The following is a 23869-nucleotide window of genomic DNA, read 5'->3' as shown; positions in this document are numbered from 1 at the left end:
GGAAAACAAATTTCCAAGCAAATGGTCAGAAGAAGTAAGCTGGAGTAGCCATTCTAATATCAAATAAAATCAATTTTCAACTAAAAGTCATCAAAAAAGATAAGGAAGGACACTTCATATTCATCAAAGGAAAAATCCACCAAGATGAACTCTCAATCCTAAATATCTATGCCCCAAATACAAGGGCACTACATACGTAAAAGAAACCTTACTAAAGCTCAAAACACACATTGCACCTCACACAATAATAGTAGGAGATTTCAACACCCCACTCTCATCAATGGACAGATCATGGAAACAGAAATTAAACAGAGACGTGGACAGACTAAGAGAAGTCATGAGCCAAATGGACTTAACATATATTTATGGAACATTCTATCCTAAAGCAAAAGGATATACCTTCTTCTCAGCTCCTCATGGTACTTTCTCCAAAATTGACCATATAATTGGTCAAAAAACAGGCCTCAACAGGTACAGAAAGATAGAAATAATCCCATGCGTGCTATCAGACCACCACGGTCTAAAACTGGTCTTCAATAACAATAAGGGAAGAATGCCCACATACACGTGGAAATTGAACAATGCTCTACTCAATGATAACCTGGTCAAGGAAGAAATAAAGAAAGAAATTAAAGACTTTTTAGAATTAAATGAAAATGAAGGTACAACATACCCAAACTTATGGGACAGAATGAAAGCTGTGCTAAGAGGAAAACTCATAGCTCTGAGTGCCTGCAGAAAGAAACAGGAGAGACCATATGTCAGCAGCTTGACAGCACACCTAAAAGCTCTAGAACAAAAAGAAGCAAATACACCCAGGAGTAGTAGAAGGCAGGAAATACTCAAACTCAGAGCTGAAATCAGCCAAGTAGAAACAAAAAGGACCATGGAAAGAATCAACAGAACCAAAAGTTGGTTCTTTGAGAAAATCAACAAGATAGATAAACCCTTAGCCAGACTAACGAGAGGACACAGAGAGTGTATCCAAATTAACAAAATCAGAAATGAAAAGGGAGACCTAACTATAGAGTCAGAGGAAATTCAAAAAATCATCAGATCTTACTATAAAAGCCTATATTCAACAAAACTTGAAAATCTACAGGAAATGGACAATTTCCTAGAAAGATACCAGGTACCGAAGTTAAATCAGGAACAGATAAACCAGTTAAACAACCCCATAACTCATAAGGAAATAGAAGCAGTCATTAAAGGTCTCCCAACCAAAAAGAGCCCAGGTCCAGACGGGTTTAATGCAGAATTCTATCAGACCTTCATAGAAGACCTCATACCAATATTATCCAAACTACTCCACAAAATTGAAACAGATGGATCACTCCCGAATTCCTTCTATGAAGCCACAATTACTCTTATACCTAAACCACAAAGATCCAACAAAGAAAGAGAACTTCAGACCAATTTCCCTTATGAATATCGACACAAAAATACTCAATAAAATTCTGGCAAACAGAATCCAAGAGCACATCAAAACAATCATCCACCATGATCAAGTAGGCTTCATCCCAGGCATGAAGGGATGGTTTAATATACGGAAAACCATCAACGTGATCCATTATATAAACAAACTGAAAGAACAAAACCACATGATCATTTCATTAGATGCTGAGAAAGCATTTGACAAAATTCAACACCCTTCATGATTAAAGTCCTGGAAAGAATAGGAATTCAAGGCCCATACCTAAACATAGTAAAAGCCATATACAGCAAACCAGTTGCTAACATTAAACTAAATGGAGAGAAACGTGAAGCAATCCCACTAAAATCAGGGACTAGACAAGGCTACCCACTCTCTCCCTACTTATTCAATATAGTTCTTGAAGTTCTAGCCAGAGCAATCAGACAACAAAAGGAGGTCAAGGGGATACAGATCGGAAAAGAAGAAGTCAAAATATCACTATTTGCAGATGATATGATAGTATATTTAAGTGATCCCAAAAGTTCCACCAGAGAACTACTAAAGATGATAAAGAACTTCAGCAAAGTGGCTGGGTATAAAATTAACTCAAATAAATCAGTAGCCTTCCTCTACACAAAAGAGAAACAAGCCGAGAAAGAAATTAGGGAAACGACACCCTTCATAATAGACCCAACTAATATAAAGTACCTCGGCGTGACTTTAACCAAGCAAGTAAAAGATCTGTACAATAAGAACTTCAAGAGTCTGAAGAAAGAAATTGAAGAAGACCTCAGAAGATGGAAAGATCTCCCATGCTCATGGATTGGCAGGATTAATATAGTAAAAATGGTCATTTTACCAAAAGCGATCTACAGATTCAATGCAATCCCCATCAAAATACCAATCCAATTCTTCAAAGAGTTAGACAGAACAATTTGCAAATTCATCTGGAATAACAAAAAACCCAGGATAGCTAAAACTATCCTCAACAATAAAAGGACTTCAGGGAGAATCACTATCCCTGAACTCAAGCAGTATTACAGAGCAATAGTGATTAAAAACTGCATGGTATTGGTACAGAGACAGACAGATTGACCAATGGAATAGAATTGAAGACCCAGAAATGAGCCCACACACCTATGGTCACTTGATTTTTGACAAAGGAGCCAAAACCATCCAAAGGAAAAAAGATAGCATTTTCAGCAAATGGTGCTGGTTCAACTGGAGGTCAACATGTAGAAGAATGCAGATCGATCCATGCTTATCACCCTGTACAAAGCTTAAGTCCAAGTGGATCAAGGACCTCCACATCAAACCAGACACACTCAAACTAATAGAAGAAAAAGTAGGGAAGCATCTGGAACACATGGGCACTGCAAAACATTTCCTGAACAAAACACCAATGGCTTATGCTCTAAGATCAAGAATCGACAAATGGGATCTCATAAAACTGCAAAGCTTCTGTAGGCAAAGGACACTGTGGTTAGAACAAAATGGCAACCAACAGATTAGGAAAAGATCTTTACCAATCCTACAACAGATAGAGGCTCATATCCAAAATATACAAAGAACTCAAGAAGTTAGACTGCACGGAGACAAATAACCCTATTGAAAAATGGGGTTCAGAGCTAAACAAACAATTCACAGCTGAGGAATGCCAAATGGCTGAGGAACACCTAAAGAAATGTTCAACATCTTTAGTCATTAGGCAAATGCAAATCAAAACAACCCTGAGATTTCACCTCACACCAGTGAGAATGGCTAAGATCAAAAACTCAGGTGACAGCAGATGCTGGCGAGGATGCGGAGAAAGAGGAACACTCCTCCATTGTTGGTGAGGTTGCAGACTGGTACAACCATTCTGGCAATCAGTCTGGAGGTTCCTCAGAAAATTGGACATTGAACTGCCTGAGGATCCAGCTATACCTCTCTTGGGCATATACCCAAAAGATGCCCCAACATATAAAAAAGACACGTGCTCCACTATGTTCATAGCAGCCTTATTTATAATAGCCAGTAGCTGGAAAGAACCCAGATGCCCTTCAACAGAGGAATGGATACAGAAAATGTGGTACATCTATACAATCCAATATTACTCAGCTATCAAAAACAATGACTTTATGAAATTTGTGGGCAAATGGCTGGAACTGGAAAATATCATCCTGAGTGAGGTAACCCAATCACAGAAAGACATACATGGTATGCACTCATTGATAAGTGGCTATTAGCCCAAATGCTTGAATTACCCTAGATGCCTAGAACAAATGAAACTCAAGATGGATGACCAAAATGTGAATGCTTCACTCCTTCTTTAAAAGGGGAACAAGAATACCCTTGGCAGGGAATAGAGAGGCAAAGATTAAAACAGACACAGAAGGAACACCCATTCAGAGCCTGCCCCACATGTGGCCCATACATATACAGCCATTCAATTAGTCAAAATGGATGAAGCAAAGAAGTGCAGGCCGACAGGAGCCGGATGTAGATCGCTCCTGAGAGACACAGCCAGAATACAGCAAACACAGAGGCGAATGCCAGCAGCAAACCACTGAACTGAGAATAGGACCCCCGTTGAAGGAATCAGAGAAAGAACTGGAAGAGCTTGAAGGGGCTCGAGACCCCACTTGTACAACAATGCCAAGCAACCAGAGCTTCCAGGGACTAAGCCACTACCTAAAGACTATACATGGACTGACTCTGGACTCTGATCTCATAGGTAGCAATGAATATCCTAGTGAGAGCACCAGTGGAAGAGGAAGCCCTGGGTCCTGCTAAGACTGAACCCCCAGTGAACTAGACTGTTGTGGGGAGGGCGGCAATGGGGGGAGAGTTGGGAGGGGAACACCCATAAGGAAGGGGAGGGGGGAGGGGGTTGTTTGCCCGGAAACCGGGAAAGGGAATAACACTCGAAATGTATATAAGAAATACTCAAGTTAATAAAAATGCTAAATATAGTATATGCTAAATAAATACTGAAGTACTATAATAGGACACTTTCCAAAATTAAAAAAGATACCTTCATTCTATAATTTTTCCCTTCATGACTCTCTCTATCTTATCCAAAATGCATCCCACTTGACAAGAGACAAATGGTTAATAATTCTAAACAGAAGCCCTTATAATAAAAAGGTACATGGTAGACCTTTGCAAACAAGAGTCGGCAAAACTTGTTGTGCATCAAACTTTGAAAACACATTTAAAGACCATTTAAGTATCAATAAAGCATTTACTTTATAAGCAGTAAATTTCTTCTACCTGGAATGTTGCACAAAAAGTCCCAGAGTTGTTCTTCTTCCATGTGGCTCGTAAATACATTTCCAAATGTCTGTGGGGATAAGTGACACCAATACAGAACTTCAAAGATGGTGCCCACCACACTGCAGCCTGCACTCTGCTTACTCTCCATGCCAGCAGCTTGTTCTTGAAAAGAGTGGGGATGAGGAGAAGAAACCTTATTCTCATCACTTCTCTTGGCCTTGTGCTATGACACACAGCTGCTTGTTAGTTGCAATTGAGAAGCCCACACTCTCTGAGAGATACAATCATTCAGCATCAGCAGTTCAGATGCATCTATGTATGGGTAGCTATTATAAAATATCTGTGAGAAGAACCATAATGATATCATTTCAAGAAGTGAGGCCAGTTTTCCTGTATGTCAGAATTTTTTTTATCTGAAGGTATTTTTTTGTCTAAATTTTCATTTAAAAATAATTTACATTCAAGAAATAGTTTTTAAACCCAAGATAGCTCAGAAAACTAAAAGTGAAGCATGAGAAAATTCATGTTCTTTGAATCATGGAATCAACTCTGAAAAACAAATTGTGAATATTTCCTAAGTATATTGACACAATCATTTCAGAACGAAGCACATTTTTGATCAGTTCCTTTACTAAACCTCATGAATAATTATAAAACTACAAAGCTATTTTATTGCCCCTAGCATCCAGCCTCTGGCTGACTATGGCTTCCTTTAGAATTCAGTAATGAGAGGATCAGGCATTATTGAATTTATATGGCACATAGAATTGAGAAATAATTCCTATTTTGCTTGAATAATAAACTACTATATCATAATAAACAAAATATTTATTGAGTTAAAGGTAGTATCAAATCATGCCTTATATTATTTTTAATGACTTCTAGTAATATAATCTAGGGTCATTGGTAAAGAAGACATTTCTTTAAAATTCTTAAAAATTTTATTTATTGGCCTTGCTTTTAAGAGGCCACTCTTATCCAGAAATTAAAAAAAAATACCATAAATTTTATGAAGCGAGCACTTCTAGTTTTTCTTACTAATATCAATTTTAACCAAATTAGTTTTTAGTGAACTAGTCATTGCTGTCCACCTTCTTTGTCTTCTCCATGCAATATAAACTATTTGCTTATTTGTGTGTGTGTGTGTGTGTGTGTGTGTGTGTGTGTGTGTGTGTGTGTGTGTGTGTGTGTTTGACACTGACTCTGTTACCTGGGATAGACAAGTACCACACTTACCCACCATGGTCAGCTCATAGATGGGCTCATGACCAACAGGGACCTTCCCCAAGTAGAGTACTGACAATATTTGATAAGCTGGTAGAGTGGGCTGGAAGATGCTTTAGGTAACTATTTGGGGAAGAATGTTACTAAAAATTAATGTGCTACAGTAAAAAACAGAAATAAGATATTTTTTCTGGAATTATTTTCCAATTCTCAAGCATGCTGTTCAACCCTGAGACTCATTTGCTGGGTCATTAAATGTGCTTCCCCATCGCCTTTTCTTTTGTCCATCTAGAATGCTGTCCACTCAAGGACTGAGAAATGGTATCTTCAGGGCATTATTACAAAGTCATTAAATAATGATCTCACAGCAACTACTGCCACCTACACTGGGCCTGTTAAAGATTTATCTCTTCCCAAAAAGCAACTGAAAGAATCAGATGCAGATACTAGCACCCAACCAATGGACAGAAGCCGGGGACACCTGTGGTTAAATTGGGAAAGAGCTGGAAGAGGCTGAGGAGGAGGGTGACCCCATGGGAAGACCAAGAGTCTCAACTCAGCTGGACCCCTGAGATCTCTCAGACACTGAGCCACCAACCAGGCAGCATATACTAGCTGGTCTGATGCCCCCTACACATATACGGCAGAGGACTGCCTGGTCTGGCCTCAGTGAGAGAAGATGCACCTAACCCTTGAGAGACTTGAAGTCCCAGGAAGTGTGGAGGTCTGGAGGGGTAGGAGCTGAGGAGTAGGGGCATCCTCTTGGAGTCCCTACTTGGGTTGGGGGGAGGAGGTATGGGATAGGGAGTGGTCAGAGACAGACTGGGAAGGAGATGAAGACTAGACTGTAAAAAAAGGATTAAATAATAATAATAATAATAATAATAATAATAATAATAATAATAATAATAATAATGGGTCTCTCGACTATCAGTCATTGCAAGGAGAGTTACACAGGGACATCCCCCTTTACTGAACTATTGGCTTCTGATGGAATCGGAGGCAGAGGGAGCCATTGCTTCCATTGTGAACCCACTGATGAGCCCACCAGACTCTAATGAATAGATCTAAGTCTATGTGGCCTGGTGGATCACAAACCATAATGATAAGGATACTGAAAAGGAACACATAGAGGTCAGGGGGATTGACAGGTAAGACTGGGAAAGGTGAGGAAAATCAGAATGCACTTTCTACATGCACGGAGTTATCAAAAAACACATTTAACAAGAATTGTCATTTAGAGATCTCTCTCTCTCTGTCTCTCTCTCTCTGTCTCTCTCTCACTCTCTCTCTCTCTCTCTCTCTCTGTGTGTGTGTGTGTATACACATGCATACACATTCATTTGTGCAGCATGCACACATGCCATACAAGGTGGTAATACTCCATACAGACTACCTGACAAAAATCCCCATTACTCAGTGCCACAAGAGAAACTCCCCTTTCTATCCTTAGATAACTTAGCTCTCATCCCTCAGCAAAGAGTGTCTTTACCCTACAGATGAAGGCTAGATACAATGAAGATCCATAGATAATCGGAAGGCAGAAAAAGGTGTCAGGGTGCCCAGCTCCAGTTAGTACATCTAGAATCCAACTCTGCACCCAGGGTTCAGGGAACATCACAGAAGGGGAGGCACTGGAAGAGTCAGGAGACTGGCAGCTCTACTCATAGATATGTCTTCCAATCCTGACAGGCAAGTCACACCCATGAAGTCTCAATAATAAAGTTGCCTAAACAAGACCTGCACAATGGCTATGGTGATCACATGCCAACATGGAAGGGGGAATTTTCACAAGCCTCCACCTAGATTTAACTATATTTAAAACTATAGTCAATCAATGGCTTCTGAGAGAGAGTTTGTTTTCTCCAAGATGAGCTAGGTCCTTGACAAGTTCAATCCAAAATGGTCAGCTCTAAACATTTGTACAAATGAATAATACTAGTAATACTAGATGCCTTCAATACATCAATAGTATATATATATATATATATATATATATATATATATATATATTACATAAAGAAAACAAGGTCTTGAATTTGACAGGCAGTTGGAAGAGTTAGATGTTGGACATAGGCATGAAAATGATGTGAATATAGTGCTCATGTATAAAATTCTTAAAAAAGTACTATTCTTATTATATATTATGCATAGGATATTTAACAAGATATGCACAGGACAGCAAAGTAAGGGCCCGTGACTGTCATTCCTGCTTGTGTCTGTTGTCCGACATAAATGATAGTAGCATCCTTTCATTCATTTTTGAATTTTTTATTTAACTTTATGAGAATGAATGTTTGCCTGTATGTATATCTGTAAATTGTTTGCATGCCTGGTGACTGCTAGGCCAGAAGAGGGCAATGAATACCTTAGAACTAGAGTTAGAGATAATGTGAGTGATCGGAAATTTCTCTCTCCAACCCATAAGGCCTGGTAGAAGAGAGGCACCAAACAGTGTAGATGTGTTTAGGGCTGTGTCTTGGGAACCTGGTAAAAAGCTAGGCCTTTGTCAAACACTCAGTCATTAGTTTTCTTTTCCTTTTGATTTGTTTTCTTTATATCCTTGAGGGTAGTCTTCTGTTCTTTCTTCTTCTGCTATTCCCCAAGTCCTTTCAGTGGAAACTCACTGTGGATTCACTTTTTTTAACCTACTTTTTTTTCCAGAGTCAGGGGAGACCCATGTATTTTTGCTGGCACTAGATGACAGAAGGACAGACACAAGGTTAATGTTAACAGAGTGGAATTGAGCACAATTTAATTGTTATAGTATTTTTTGTTTTATTGTTTGTTTTGACTTTCACCCACTTACAAAGTTAGTCTTGGTGAGGTTCAGGACATGGTAGTTCCCAAACTTGGCATTTGGGAATACAGGAAAATCATTTCTGCTCTCTCTGACCTTCTCTTCTGAGGCAAGGAACAAAAGAATTCTACTTTCCTTTAAAGCAGGTCAAGAGGCATCACTCAGAGGTGTTCTCTCTGTACCAGGGAAGAAGCAAAGCCCTCACTTCTATAGATACAGGCTCATGGGGAATCTAAACAAGCATTACTAAGTTAACGTAGTTAATTCCCACTAGACCATGCTCTTCTTGATTAGTCATATTTGGGACAATAGTGCACACATCAAAATATTCACGCTGGGCTGCAGGAATGCTTACTGTCCTTGTATGGCATATGATAGCTCACAGTCATCTATGATTCCAGTTTAATGGGATCTGACGTTTTCTTTGGCCTCAAGAGGCTCCTGGATGCAGGAGGTATACATAAATCCAAGCAGGCTGGTATACTCATAAATAAGTTTAAAATAAATATTCTTTTTAAAAAGATAAGAAATATGCAGGCTACTCTGTTTTCATTGCTCTTCTTTATGAAAAGCTGCTGCAGCAATATTTATGGCAAACAAATGTCTATGTTTAAGGTGGCCTATTGTTTAAGTGCCTAGCCATGAACTTTATAATGCGTGAAGCAAGACATTACTTCTCTCTTGCAGTTGCTTCTTCTCTCTCAAATGCAAGTCTAGTCCTTTCTTTGTTTCTGCCTTCTTTCTTCTGCCTCTGGGTAAGACATTGGTTTGTCTGCTAACAATTCTTTAGGTATGTTTGTATGATGCTTTCAATAGTGAAAGAGAGGAAAATTGGCAAGGTATATTCAGAAGGATGAGGTAGAAGGATAGACCAAGAGAGACAAGCCAGCCAAGGCTACAGAACAACATCCTGTCTCCATAAACAAATAAAGAAATAAATGAATAAATAATGAGCTCTAGCTACCTAAGGCATCACTGTGCAAAAAAATATCATTTCCTTTTTCATTAGCCACCATAATTTTACTCACGAGAAATTCTCCAATATGACCAAAATCTACCTTGTCCTGGTCATTCTTGTCTTCCTTAGAGCTGAATCACTCTTACATAGTTTTTCTCCCCCTCTCATTCTCGGTGCTAGTGAAGGTTGTGAGGCCAGAATCTCAACATGGTGGATTAATTGCGGTGTTTTGTTTTTCTTTTGTGATATACCTGACTGTGGGACTTTTCTTTTGACAATGATTTCCCTTTAACTAAGACAGAATTGACTAAGCAAGACCATGTTGAGTTTTCAGACCACTGGGTCTTTGGAAAGTAGACAGAAGAGAGCTGGGAGAATTAGATGGACTGGAGTTAATACTTTAGTATTGGCAGTTTTGAAGTTCTATTGTCTAACTCAGGGTTAACCAGTAACAATACTCAGTGATGCTGCTGCTACTTCAAATTGCATTGCGTCCATCAACATTTTATACATTAAAAATGAATACAAAAGTTTAAACCAGTTCTTCTTGTCTATATTATTTGAAGGGGTGTTTTCACTGTGAACACCGTTTTAAACTCTTTTTAAACACTAGACTTGTTAGTGCTTCTAAGAGATTTATTTGTGTTAAACAAAGAACTCTAAAGCTCCAGGAGACTGTTTTTATTACTAACACAGATTTACATGTACACTGTACACTAGCATTTTGCTCTCCAAGGCTGTATAACTTTTACTTTCTACAGGATGCCAGTGAAAAGCTCCTGCTGAGTCGCTGAGATAGAGTAGGCAGCAATATTACAGTAGAATAAGCCATGTGCTCAGGAAGGCTGGATCAACCAGGCACCAACAGCATCACTAACAACAACAATAACAATAACAACAACAAAAAGCCTGGAAGATTATCTTTGACAAAGATTCTAGACCAAAAATGTAAGAACAGAATCTACAGAATTCAGAACAAGAAACCCAGAACAGAAGACCTATACACTATCCATGGTGGGGGTGGGGTTCGATATCACATAAAACAGCGTGAAGGAAACAATGTTTACGTGTCACAACATAGTTCATTATGACAAACAACAAAGTAAAATTTGAATCTGATTTGCAAGTTGGTTTAATTATGCTGCGTTTAGCACTCCTGCCTTTATTTGCCATCCCATCAGAGCGCAGCACTCCAGGTTCTGACTTAGTTGAACTTCTCTGACTTGTATATTCATTTACTTCTATCATTTATAAGGTTTGTCCTCTCCACTTTTCACCAACAATCAAACCCCTGGAAACTAAGCTTGATGTACCAAGATGACAGTTGCATACACAGCTTCTAACAGTGCTTGAAACTACTTGATGCCCACTCAATATTAGTTTAATAGAGAAACTAGTTATAAAACCAACCAGTTAATTTCCAGAAACTCACCCTTTCTAAAAAGACTCATCTCTAAACTACTGTGTTCTCTTTTTAATTCACCTAAGACATTTACTTTCAGAAAACAATGGTTCTTCTTACCTTTAACGAGGATCACTTGAAAAAGTCATGTGGAAAAATTATCCCATTTCTCTGTATCTGTTTCCTCATTTGCAAAATAGTCTTAACAGCTGAAGGGTCATAAAAAAAACTACCGTGTGAAATCCCATTGAGTTTCTTAGGGGAAACATGCGCAAAAGCTCATGATAGCAGGGTCACTTGTAGGCTGATGTCCAATCCCATTACTCATCTAAAATTACATAGAAGTACACTAAAACTACCAAGAACAACAGATGTTCCTGTAGTCATAGAAGACATTTGAAGTTTCAAAGTAAGATGAAGTAACATATTTCACTCATTGTCAAGAAGATTGGATCTGATTCCGTGGGGATGAAACATCATATTTGTGAAGACTCTCAAGTATTACTAATAGAATCTGAAAAAAAAACATATTTTACCTAGTTCTCATCTGTATGACAGCTGCTAGGGAAGTCCCTGATCAGGCACATAGGTATCCAAAACAAGAGAAATTTCATCTACAAGACACTAGTGTATGATTGCATCTGGGGCTTTCTTCCTGGTGTGTTTTCCAAGGGTCAAACTCAGATCAAGGCTTGGAGGTTTCAGAGCAAGTGTTTTTACCTGCTGTAGCCTTCCGCAAGAGCAGCAAGTTTTCTTAACTATGAGCCTTCGCTTCAGCCACTTAGTGAAAATTGTTGAAATGTGTTCTATCTGCAAGGTATGCTGTTTGAACAGAGTAAGGAAGCAGAGATAAAATGGTATGCTGTTTCTGCTGGTCTGCAGCTCACAGTGGCTCTGCTGCTCAACAAGCTGTGGGACAACAAGAGCAAGAGCAACATCGCCTGGAGCCTGTCAAAACCTCCAACCTGGTGAATCAGACACAATCAGATACAATGCTGTAACTACATCATCAGCTTGTGGGTGTCTGTACCTTAACAACAAACTTGATTGATATAATCATACCATATCCACCCACCTACATTGCCACCCATATCTCTGTAGACACAACAGCATTGACTGCTGTTTCTGAGGCTATACTGATTCTCCATGTTACTTAGTCCACTGTCATTCCCAGAAAGGCCATTGGGAAGCACAGAGGTACTTTCTCCTGCTCTCAGTAAGTATATGTTACAAATTCAATTAAGAAAACATCGATTAATCAAAGTCCAGTAGTGCAATTATCATTATTGTAAACACGGCCAATAACATCAGTGTTAGGTGAGCTAAGAATACTGAGAACGAGCCCATTTTGGCTTTAAGGCATTTCCTAAAGGGAGGCTCTGATTATACTTATGAAATGGTACTCATATGCAACAAAAGGCAAAGCTAGATTCTGCAGGAATGTCTGATATTATCTATAATTATGTTACATGACAGGAAATTATATACATGACAAGAGAATTTGAGCTGATTCATTAATTTTAGGTCAACTGTCACTCACTAGTGCTAGGCAAACATTAGCCTCTAGGTTGCTAGCTCTGTTCCTTGGTTCCCTTTGGGCATTTAGCAATATAGTTGAACACAAAGCACACTATGGCAGTTATATTTTTGTGGTTGCTGGCTGCTCCCTACACTTGCTCAGCACTGTAACTTGCTGTACATTATGAGACTGTGCTTGAAGCCTTGTGGTTTGGAGGTCAATGCACAAACCCCTGAAGCCAACTGCATGAATCCAGCAATGCTCTGCTGCCTACTAGCTGGGCAACTTAGTTTTTGTCTGTGTTTCAGCTTCCTTCTCTGTTGAGTAGTGTGTGCCAACACAGTACTATCATGAGTTAGTGAAAGAATACATGTAAAGCCTTTAAACTCCATGCCTGGGACGTTTTAAATATTATATATTTGCTAGGTTGCTTTTATATTACAATGGACTATCATTAGGAACTAAGAAGTATCATCAAGAATTAGTTTGGAGGCAATAGGCAAAGGATATGTTAGTCCACATCATTCAAACATCACTTAGCCAAAAAGGCCACTCAACTGACAACTAGCAATGTGACAATTGTTTGTTCTTTTGATACCACTTGTAAAAACCTTGCAGGCTGTTTGGTCTCCACAAAGTTATTAACAAAATGATTGTCTTGAGTTTTGAAAGTCAATAATTCAAAGTACTGTTTTGCAATTAAGAGCCTTCTGAAACATCTGTAAATGGGAAGTTTGTTTCCTTTGGATTCAACTTAAAACCAACGGGAATCCTCTATCGGGCAGCTGAAATGGATATAATGAGTGTCAGAACTTGTCTACCATTACAATCAGCTGTTTTTTTTTAAAAACTATGTTTAGCAACCTAAAACTTCATTAAAAATACTTCACCTTATATAAGAAAACTTGCCACTTATGGCAAGAACATGGTTAAAAGATTTAGAATATGTGACACATTTACTATTAATTTATTTAACTTTTATTGTTTCTAAGCCTGAGCAAAAGTTATTTCTCTATATGTTTTGCTGATAGTTTTAACACAAATAGAAAGCCTGACAAGACATTTTTAACTGAAAGCTGAATATATCATTAAAAGTTTGGGATACTTTATATCATATGGCTATTAAGAAAAATATTATACCAAGTATATTGTACATAAGCAAGACCTGTTTTAAAATTATTTATAAAAATGCTTTCTGATTAAAAAGCCAAAAATTATGCTGCTTAGTTATTGACACGTTAATGTTTTGTTTTCCTAACCAGATGGTCAAACACATAAATTATCAAATGTTATTCTAAATTCTTTGAGGCATGAATTAAATAAAGACAGTTTCTGTAAAAATAAGTACAAATTTACTCTTACAATCATCATTACAATAGTTAGTAACATCCCACGAGTTATGCTGTTTCTTAAAATGACAAGAATTCTGTAGGAGCTTAAAATAGTGATCTCTCAACTGACTGGTGGATTCTGACATTTCATCTTCAAGGCATTTGAAGTAGCTAGGAAAATTCAATATTCAACAAAACTAAAGCTGCCACACAAAGTAAATAATCTTATAATAAGTGATATTTTAGAGCACTTCAGCAAATACATGAATGTTTTCCATAAGAACTACGCCTAAGATTGTAAGTCTTTTTTAAACACTATCATGAAATACATACCAGAAGGTGGCCATTAGTTTTTAAAAACATATGGTGAATTCATTTGTTGAAATAGTGTATCAATCATAAGTACATTTGCTTTGCCTTTACTAAGTTGTTAACAGAGAAGTCAAAAATGTAAGCATCAATTTTTTCAGCTAGCTTTACTTTATCAATTGTGGAGTACTTCTTCTGTGGAACGATGCTCTTTTTTTTTATTAACTTGAGTATTTCTTTTTTTTTTTTTCACAAGGAAGTATAAGTATTGCTTTATTGTGCTCCTTAGAATGCTCAGAATACATAGTTGAATGATTCCTATAATTATCAGGAAGATTTTTTTCAGCAAATAACTCTTTCCAAGTTAGATAAGAAGCCTAATGAATAAATATTTTTGTTTTAAAACTACACCTTTTTATTAGGAAAATAATTATAATTAAAATAATTATTTTGCCATCATAATTTTGCATACTAAGAAGTGCGCTGCTTCTTTTTTTTTATATTTTTAAAGTATTTATAAACAAATAGTCAGGAATTTTGAATGGGTTTTGTTGTTAACTGTGTTTAAGGGAAGTTAATATTTCTATTCTAACCACAGATTTTATAAAAACTAGAATATGCTTGAGTTAGAATTTGGGAGGGGGATAACAATTGAAATGTAAATAAGAAATACTTAAGTTAATAAAGATGAAAAAAAAAGAATTTGTGAGTTGGAGTGTTGGGGTACCTATTTTTTACTTTGTATGAAGGAGTGTCTTTTCAATCGTTGATTCTATACCAGCAGGGAGCTAAGCACTGGAAGGATTTTGGTATTGTCATTTCTATAGCCCATCATTGTGTTTTCTTTTCTTTTTTTTTTTTTTTTTATTAACTTGAGTATTTCTCATATACATTTCGAGTGTTATTCCCTTTCCCGGTTTCCGGGCAAACATCCCCCTCCCCCCTCCCCTTCCTTATGGGTGTTCCCCTCCCAATCCTCCCCCCATTGCCGCCCTCCCCCCAACAATCTAGTTCACTGGGGGTTCAGTCTTAGCAGGACCCAGGGCTTCCCCTTCCACTGGTGCTCTTACTAGGATATTCATTGCTACCTATGAGGTCAGAGTCCAGGGTCAGTCCATGCATAGTCTTTAGGTAGTGGCTTAGTCCCTGGAAGCTCGGGTTGCTTGGCATTGTTGTACATATGGGGTCTCGAGCCCCTTCAAGCTCTTCCAGTTCTTTCTCTGATTCCTTCAACGGGGGTCCTATTCTCAGTTCAGTGGTTTGCTGCTGGCATTCGCCTCTGTGTTTGCTGTATTCTGGCTGTGTCTCTCAGGAGCGATCTACATCCGGCTCCTGTCGGCCTGCACTTCTTTGCTTCATCCATCTTGACTAATTGGATGGCTGTATATGTATGGGCCACATGTGGGGCAGGCTCTGAATGGGTGTTCCTTCTGTGTCTGTTTTAATCTTTGCCTCTCTATTCCCTGCCAAGGGTATTCTTGTTCCCCTTTTAAAGAAGGAGTGAAGCATTCACATTTTGACCATCCGTCTTGAGTTTCATTTGTTCTAGGCATCTAGGGTAATTCAAGCATTTGGGCTAATAGCCACTTATCAATGAGTGCATACCATGTGTGTTTTTCTGTGATTGGGTTACCTCACTCAGGATGATATTTTCCAGTTCCAACCATTTGCCTACGAATTTCATAAAGTCATTGTTTTTGATAGCTGAGTAATATTCCATTGTGTAGATGTACCACATTTTCTGTATCCATTGCTCTGTTGAAGGGCATCTGGGTTCTTTCCAGCTTCTGGCTATTATAAAGAAGGCTGCTATGAACATAGTGGAGCACGTGTCTTTTTTATATGTTGGGGCATCTTTTAGGTATATGCCCAAGAGAGGTATAGCTGGATCCTCAGGCAGTTCAATGTCCAATTTTCTGAGGAACCTCCAGAATGATTTCCAGAATGGTTGTACCAGTCTGCAATCCCACCATCAATGGAGGAGTGTTCCTCTTTCTCCGCATCCTCGCCAGCATCTGCTGTCACCTGAGTTTTTGATCTTAGCCATTCTCATTGGTGTGAGGTGAAATCTCAGGGTTGTTTTGATTTGCATTTCCCTTATGACTAAAGATGTTGAACATTTCTTTAGGTGTTTCTCAGCCATTGGGCATTCCTCAGCTGTGAATTCTTTGTTTAGCTCTGAACCCCATTTTTAATAGGGTTATTTGTCTCCCTGTGGTCTAACTTCTTGAGTTCTTTGTTTATTTTGGATATAAGGCCTCTATCTGTTGTAGGATTAGTAAAGATCTTTTCCCAATCTGTTGGTTGTCGTTTTGTCCAAATCACAGTGTCCTTTGCCTTACAGAAGCTTTGCAGTTTTATGAGATCCCATTTGTCGATTCTTGATCTTAGAGCATAAGCCATTGGTGTTTTGTTCAGGAAATTTTTTCCAGTGCCCATGTGTTCCAGATGCTGCCCTAGTTTTTCTTCTATTAGTTTGAGTGTATCTGGTTTGATGTGGAGGTCCTTGATCCACTTGGACTTAAGCTTTGTACAGGGTGATAAGCATGGATCGATCTGCATTCTTCTACATGTTAACCTCCAGTTGAACCAGCACCATTTGCTGAAAATGCTACCTTTTTTCCTTTGGATGGTTTTGGCTCCTTTGTCAAAAATCAAGTGACCACAGGTGTGTGGGTTCATTTCTGGGTCTTCAATTCTATTCCATTGGTCAATCTGTCTGTCTCTGTACCAATACCATGCAGTTTTTATCACTATTGCTCTGTAATACTGCTTGAGTTCAGGGATAGTGATTCCCCCTGAAGCCCTTTTGTTGTTGAGGTTAGTTTTAGCTATCCTGGGTTTTTTGTTATTCCAGATGAATTTGCAAATTGTTCTGTCTAACTCTTTGAAGAATTGGATTGGTATTTTGATGGGGATTGCATTGAATCTGTAGATCGCTTTTGGTAAAATGGCCATTTTTACTATATTAATCCTGCCAATCCATGAGCATGGGAGATCTTTCCGTCTTCTGAGCTCTTCTTCAATTTCTTTCTTCAGAGTCTTGAAGTTCTTATTGTACAAATCTTTTACTTGCTTGGTTAACGTCACACCGAGGTACTTTATATTATTTGGGTCTATTATGAAGGGTGTCGTTTCCCTAATTTCTTTCTCGGCTTGTTTCTCTTTTGTGTAGAGGAAGGCTACTGATTTATTTGAGTTAATTTTATACCCAGCCACTTTGCTGAAGTTGTTTATCAGCTTTAGTAGTTCTCTGGTGGAACTTTTGGGATCACTTTAATATACTAGCATATCATCTGCAAATAGTGATATTTTGACTTCTTCTTTTCCGATCTGTATCCCCTTGACCTCCTTTTGTTGTCTGATTGCTCTGGCTAAAACTTCAAGAACTATATTGAATAAGTAGGGAGAGAGTGGGCAGCCTTGTCTAGTCCCTGATTTTAGTGGGGTTGCTTCAAGTTTCTCTCCATTTAGTTTAATGTTAGCAACTGGTTTGCTGTATATGGCTTTCACTATGTTTAGGTATGGGCCTTGAATTCCTATTCTTTCCAGGACTTTTATCATGAAGGGGTGTTGAATTTTGTCAAATGCATTCTCAGCATCTAATGAAATGATCATGTGGTTTTGTTCTTTCAGTTTGTTTATATAATGGATCACGTTGATGGTTTTCCATATATTAAACCATCCCTGCATGCCTGGGATGAAGCCTACTTGATCATGGTGGATGATTGTTTTGATGTGCTCTTGGATTCGGTTTGCCAGAATTTTATTGAGTATTTTTACGTCAATATTCATAAGGGAAATTGGTGTGGAGTTCTCTTTGTTTGGTCTTTGTGTGGTTTAGGTATAAGAGTAATTGTGGCTTCATAGAAGGAATTCGGTAGTGCTCCATCTGTTTCAATTTTGTGGAATGATAGAATTCTGCACTAAACCAGTCTGGACCTGGGCTCTTTTTGGTTGGGAGACCTTTAATGACTCCTTCTATTTCCTTAGGAGTTATGGGGTTGTTTAACTGGTTTATCTGTTCCTGATTTAACTTCGGTATCTGGTATCTGTCTAGGAAATTGTCCATTTCCTGCAGATTTTCAAGTTTTGTTGAATATAGGCTTTTATAGTAAGATCTGATGATTTTTTGCATTTCCTCTGAATCTGTAGTTATGTCTCCCTTTTCATTTCTGATTTTGTTAATTTGGATACACTCTCTGTGTCCTCTCGTTAGTCTGGCTAAGGGTTTATCTATCTTGTTGATTTTCTCAAAGAACCAACTTTTGGTTCTGTTGATTCTTTCTATGGTCCTTTTTGTTTCTACTTCGTTGATTTCAGCTCTGAGTTTGATTACTTCCTGCCTTCTACTCCTCCTGGGTGTATTTGATTCTTTTTGTTCTAGTGCTTTTAGGTGTGCTGTCAACCTGCTAGCATATGCTCTTTCCTGTTTCTTTCTGCAGGCACTCAGCGCTATGAGTTTTCCTCTTGATGCTCTTAAGTTTCAATGCTAACCTCAAAGTAACTCTCTGAAATTGTCATATGTTATCCATGTATTTACCTACACTCTCGAAACATTCATAAAAAATATGAAGAAGATCAATATGAAATAACCAAAGACAAGGGAGACAGTCCAAAGTGGCTAAGTTTTGTCTCCAAGTGAATCTTCCAGTGCCAGCAATGGGTTACATTTCATCAACCTCTTCCCCATGGGAACCCCCAGAATAATCCAGGATATTGCCAAGGCTATTAGTTGTTCTCCACAATCCGACAGTGAGACCCTATTGCTGAAGTCAACACCAAAACAAATTACCTGAATGTAAAGTTGAGCTTGGTGCCTACATAGAGCCTTCACCCTATTATTCATGGTACTAGAAGGTATTCTAATTGCGACCAAAAGGGGAAAAGTAGACAGCACCTCATTAAACCCTTCAGTCTAAAATAATGCCTGCCTACAGGATCTGCCAGGGCAATAGCAGCACAAGCTTATGAGAGTCATCAAAGGATTTCTGCCTGGACTTAAGGAGAGTCTGTGAGATGGAACCAATCCCTGACACTGCCTCCATGGCCAAGGACCTGAGACTGAAGAAATCATGGCATAGGAGAAAGCCAAATACTACTTTCCTGGATAAGGATATAGCAATAAAATGACTTCTAATAACTTTCTGCTAGCCTCATAGCTAAGTGTCTTGCTCAGACATCATCAGAGATGCTTTCTCCTGCAGTAGATAGGAAGAAATTCAGAGACCCATAGCCAGAGAATGTGAAGACAGCAAGAGATCTTGGAACTCTCAGTGCCAAGGACTTGCCAGATCAAGTCCCAGCACTAAAAGGAGAAATAGACAGAAAACGCATTCCTACTCTGAGGTCATCTCCAACGAAAAAACACTCACAAGTGAAAAGTGAGTTCACGGCTGAAAGCCAGTCTCCAGGAGTACTGACACCCTAAAAGCAGAGGTAAGACCAACTCTTCTGCTCCAAGCAACCCACATGGTAGCCTAAGAACACAACAAACACAGGAGAAGTCTGGGATAGGACTCTACCAGTTTCTGCCTGCACCCAGAGCTGACCAGGTCCCACAGGTCTCTGTGCCCAAACCCCTTGGGAGAGAGAGCTGGATTCTCAGACATGCAGACAATACTGAGAACTCAGAGGAGACAACTACTTCTGCTCACATTCCCGGCCCAAGAGGAATCTGGGCACAGGAACCTAGGAGCAGTCAAGAGCAGGACCCTTTGTGTTTCTGCCTGCACCAGGAGATGACAGGGTCCCACAACTCTCTATATTCAGATCTGGCTGAAAGAAAACAGGTACACAGGAGTGCTGACACACAGACTTACAAAAGAGTCAAGACACTGTCAGAGTCATCAAGACAAACTAACACCAGAGACAACCTGATGGCAAGAAGCAAGCACAGGAACCTAAGCAACAGAAACCAAGATTATTTGGCATCATCAGAGCCCAGTTCTCCTACCAAAGCAAATACTGGATATCCAAACACACCTGAAAAGCAAGATTTGGATTTAAAATCACATCACATGTTGATGATAGAGGACTTTAAATAACTCCCTTAAAGAAATATGGGACAACACAGGTAAACAAATAGAAGCCTTTAAAGAGGAAACAGAAAACTCCCTTACAGGAAAACACAACCAAACAGATGAAGGAATTGAACAAAACCATCCAGGATTTAAAAATGAAAATAGATACAATAAAGAAATCACAAAGGGAGACAATACTGGCAATAGAAAACCTGGAATCAGGAGTCATAGATGCAAGCATCACCAACAGAATACAAGAGATAGAAGAGAGAATCTCAGGGGCAGAAGATACCATTGAAAACATTGACACAACCATCAAAGATAATGTAAAATGCAAAAAGCTCCTAACCCAAAACATCCCGGAAATCCAGGACACAATGAGAGGACCAAACTTAAGAATAATAGGTATAAAAGAGAGCGAAAACTCCCAACCTAAAGGGCCAGTAAATATCTTCGACAAAATTATAGAAGAATACTTCCCTAACCTAAAGAAAGAGATTCCCATAAACATACAAGAAGACTATAGAACCCTTAATAGATTGGACCAGAAAAGAAATTCCTCCTGTCCTATATAGTGAAAACACAAAATGTACGAAACAAAGAAAAAGTATTAGAGCAGTAAGGAAAAATCTCAAGTAACATATAAGGGCAGACCTATCGGAATTACACCAGACTGCTCACCTGAGACTATAAAAGCCAGAAGATTCTGGGAAGATGTCATGCAGACACAAAGAGAACACAAATGCCAGCCCAGGCTACTGTATCCACCAAAGCTCTCAATTAACATAGATTGAGAAACCAAGATATTTCATGACAAAACCAAATTTACACAATATCTTTCTACAAGTCCATCCCTAAAAAGGCTAATAGATGGAAAATTCCAACACAAGGAGGGAAACTACACCCTAGAAAAAGCAAGAAAGTAATCTCCTTGCAACTAACCCAAAAGAAGAGAGTCACACAAACATAATTTCATCTCTAAAAACAAAAATAACAGGAAAAAACAAACACTATTCCTTAATATCTGTTAACAACAATGGACACAGTTTCCCAATAAAAATACGTAGACTAACAGATTGGATACATAATGAGGACGCAGCATTTTGCTGCATACAGGAAGCACACCATAGTGACAAAGACAGACAGAGTAAAAGGCTGGAAAACAACTTTCCAAGCACATGGTCCCAAGAAACAAGGTGGAGTAGCCATCCTAATATCAAATAAAATTGACTTTCAACCAAAAGTTATCAAAAAAGATAAGGAAGGACACTTCATATTCAACAAAGGAAAAATCTACCAAGATGAACTCTCAATCCTGAATAGATATGCTCCAAATGCAAGGGCACCTACATTCAAAAAGAAAACCATACTAAAGCTCAAAGCATACATTACACCTCACACAATAATAGTGGGAGATTTCAACACCCCACTCTTGTCAATGGACAGATCATGGAAATGGAAACTAAACAGAGACATATGGAAACTAACAGAAGTTATGAACCAAATGGATTTAACAGATATGTATAGATCATTCCATCCTAAAATAAAAGAATATACCTTCTTCTCAGCCCCTCATGGTAGATTCTCCAAAATTGACCATATAATCAGTCACAAAACAGGACTCAACAGACACAGGATGATTGAAACAATTCCATGCACCCTACCAGATCTACATGGACTAAGGCTGCTCTTCAATAACCACAAAAATGGCAGAAAGCCCACATATGCATGGAAGCTGAACAACACTCTACTCAATGATAACTTGCTCAAGGAAGAAATAAAGAAAGAAATTAAAGATGTCTTAGAATTTAATGAAACTGAAGGCACAACATAACCAAACTTATGAGACACAAGACACTCCAAAAAGAAACTGGAGAGAGCATACATTAGCAGCTTGACAGCACATTTAAAAGGTCTAGAAAAAAAAAAAAGAAGAAGCAAATACATTCAAGAAGACTAGACGGCAGGAAATAAACTTAGGGCTGAAATCATCAAGTCAGTACAAAGAATCAGCAAAACTAGGAACTGGTTATTTGGGAAAAAAAATTAACAAGATAGATAAACCCTTAGCCAGACTAACCAGAGGGTACAGAGAGGGTGTCCAAATTAACAAAATCAAAAAGGAAAAGGGAAAGATAACAATATAATCTGAGGAAATTTAAAAAAATCATCAGATCCTACTACAAATGCTTATATTCAACAAAACTGAAAAATCTGGATGAAATGAAAAATTTTCTAGACAGATACCATGTACTAGATTTAAATCAGGATCAGATAAACCATCTAAACAGTCCCATAACTCCTAAAGAATTAAAAGCAGTTATTAAAAGTCTTCCAACAACAACAACAAAAAAAGTCCAGGACCAGATAGGTTCAGTGCAGAATTCTACCAGACCTTCATAGAAGACCTCATACCAATACCATCTAAACTATTCCACAAAATATAAACAGAAGGAGCACTACCCAATTCCTTCTACGAAGCCACAGTTACACTTATACCTAAACCACACAAACACCCAACAGAGAAAGAGATCTTGAGACCAATTTCACTTATACATATGGACGCAAAAATACCCAAATCAAATCCAAGAACATATCAAAATGATCATCCATCATGATCAAATAGGCTTCATCCCAGGGACGCAGAGATGGCTCAGTACATGGAAATCCATCAATGTGATCCACTATATAAACAAACTCAATGAAAAAAAACCACATGATCATGTCATCAGATACTGAGACAGCATTTGACAAAATTCAACACCCCTTCATAATACAAGTCTTGGAAAGATCAGGAATTCAAGACCATACCTAAACATACGAAAAGCAATATATGGCAAATGAGTAGCCAACATTAAACTAAATGGATAGAAACTTGAAGCAATCCCACTGAAATAAGGGACTAGAAATACTGCCTACTCTTTCCAAACTTATTCAGTATAGTACTTGAAGTTTTAGCCAGAGCAGTCAACAAAAGTAAGTCAAAGGGATACAAATTGGAAAGGAAGAAGTCAAAATATCACTTTTGCAGATGATATGATAAGCAACCCCCAAAATTCCACCAGAGAACTACTAAGCCTGATAATCAACTTCAGCAAAGTGGCTGGATATAAAATTAACTCAACAAAATCATTAGCCTTCAAAACTCAAAGGATAAACAGGCTGAGAAAAAAATTAGGGCAATGATACCCTTTACAATAGTCACAAACAATATAAAATGCTTGGTGTTACTCTAACCAAGCAAGTGAAAGAACTTCAAGACTCTGAAGAAAGAAATTTATGAAGATCCCAGAAGATGGAAAGACCTCCCATGCTCATGGATTGGTAGGATTAATATAATAAAAATGGCCATTTTGCCAAAAACAATCTACAGATTCAATCCAATCCCCATCAAAATTCCAACTCAATTCTTCATAGAGTTAGAATCTCCAATTTGCAAATTCATTTAGAATAACAAAAAAACTCAGCATAGCCAAAACTATCCTCAACAATAAAAGAACTTCTCGGGGAATCAACATCCATGAGATTAAGCTATATTACAGAGCAATAGTGAGAAAAAAAAAAAACAACTCTATGGTATTGGTACAGAGACAGGCAGGTAGATCAATGAAATAGAATTAAAGACCCAGAA

At 38.3% G+C, this 23869-nt stretch overlaps 1 protein-coding gene across 11 annotated transcripts in view; it reads right to left on the bottom strand.

Annotated features, from left to right (window-relative positions):
- Kiaa0825 (KIAA0825 homolog) overlaps positions 1-23869 on the bottom strand; it is a 561100-nt gene that overhangs the window by 338644 nt on the left and 198587 nt on the right. For 7 of the 11 annotated variants that reach the window (NM_001419450.2, NM_001446612.1, XM_087617477.1 and 4 more), the window contains one exon: positions 4670-4834. The exons of the other annotated variants lie outside the window; for them this stretch is intronic. In NM_001419450.2, coding sequence (NP_001406379.1) covers positions 4670-4834 — 165 coding nt within the window. The remainder of the gene's footprint in view (positions 1-4669; positions 4835-23869) is intronic. 11 annotated transcript variants of the gene reach the window in all.

The sequence above is a fragment of the Rattus norvegicus genome, chromosome 2 (assembly GCF_021556685.1).
Source record: "Rattus norvegicus strain SHRSP/BbbUtx chromosome 2, alternate assembly SHRSP_T2T, whole genome shotgun sequence".
NCBI classification, from domain to species: domain Eukaryota; kingdom Metazoa; phylum Chordata; class Mammalia; order Rodentia; family Muridae; genus Rattus; species Rattus norvegicus.
The sequence above is the reverse complement of the archived record's forward strand: the minus strand, read 5'-3'. Positions and strand labels throughout refer to the sequence as shown.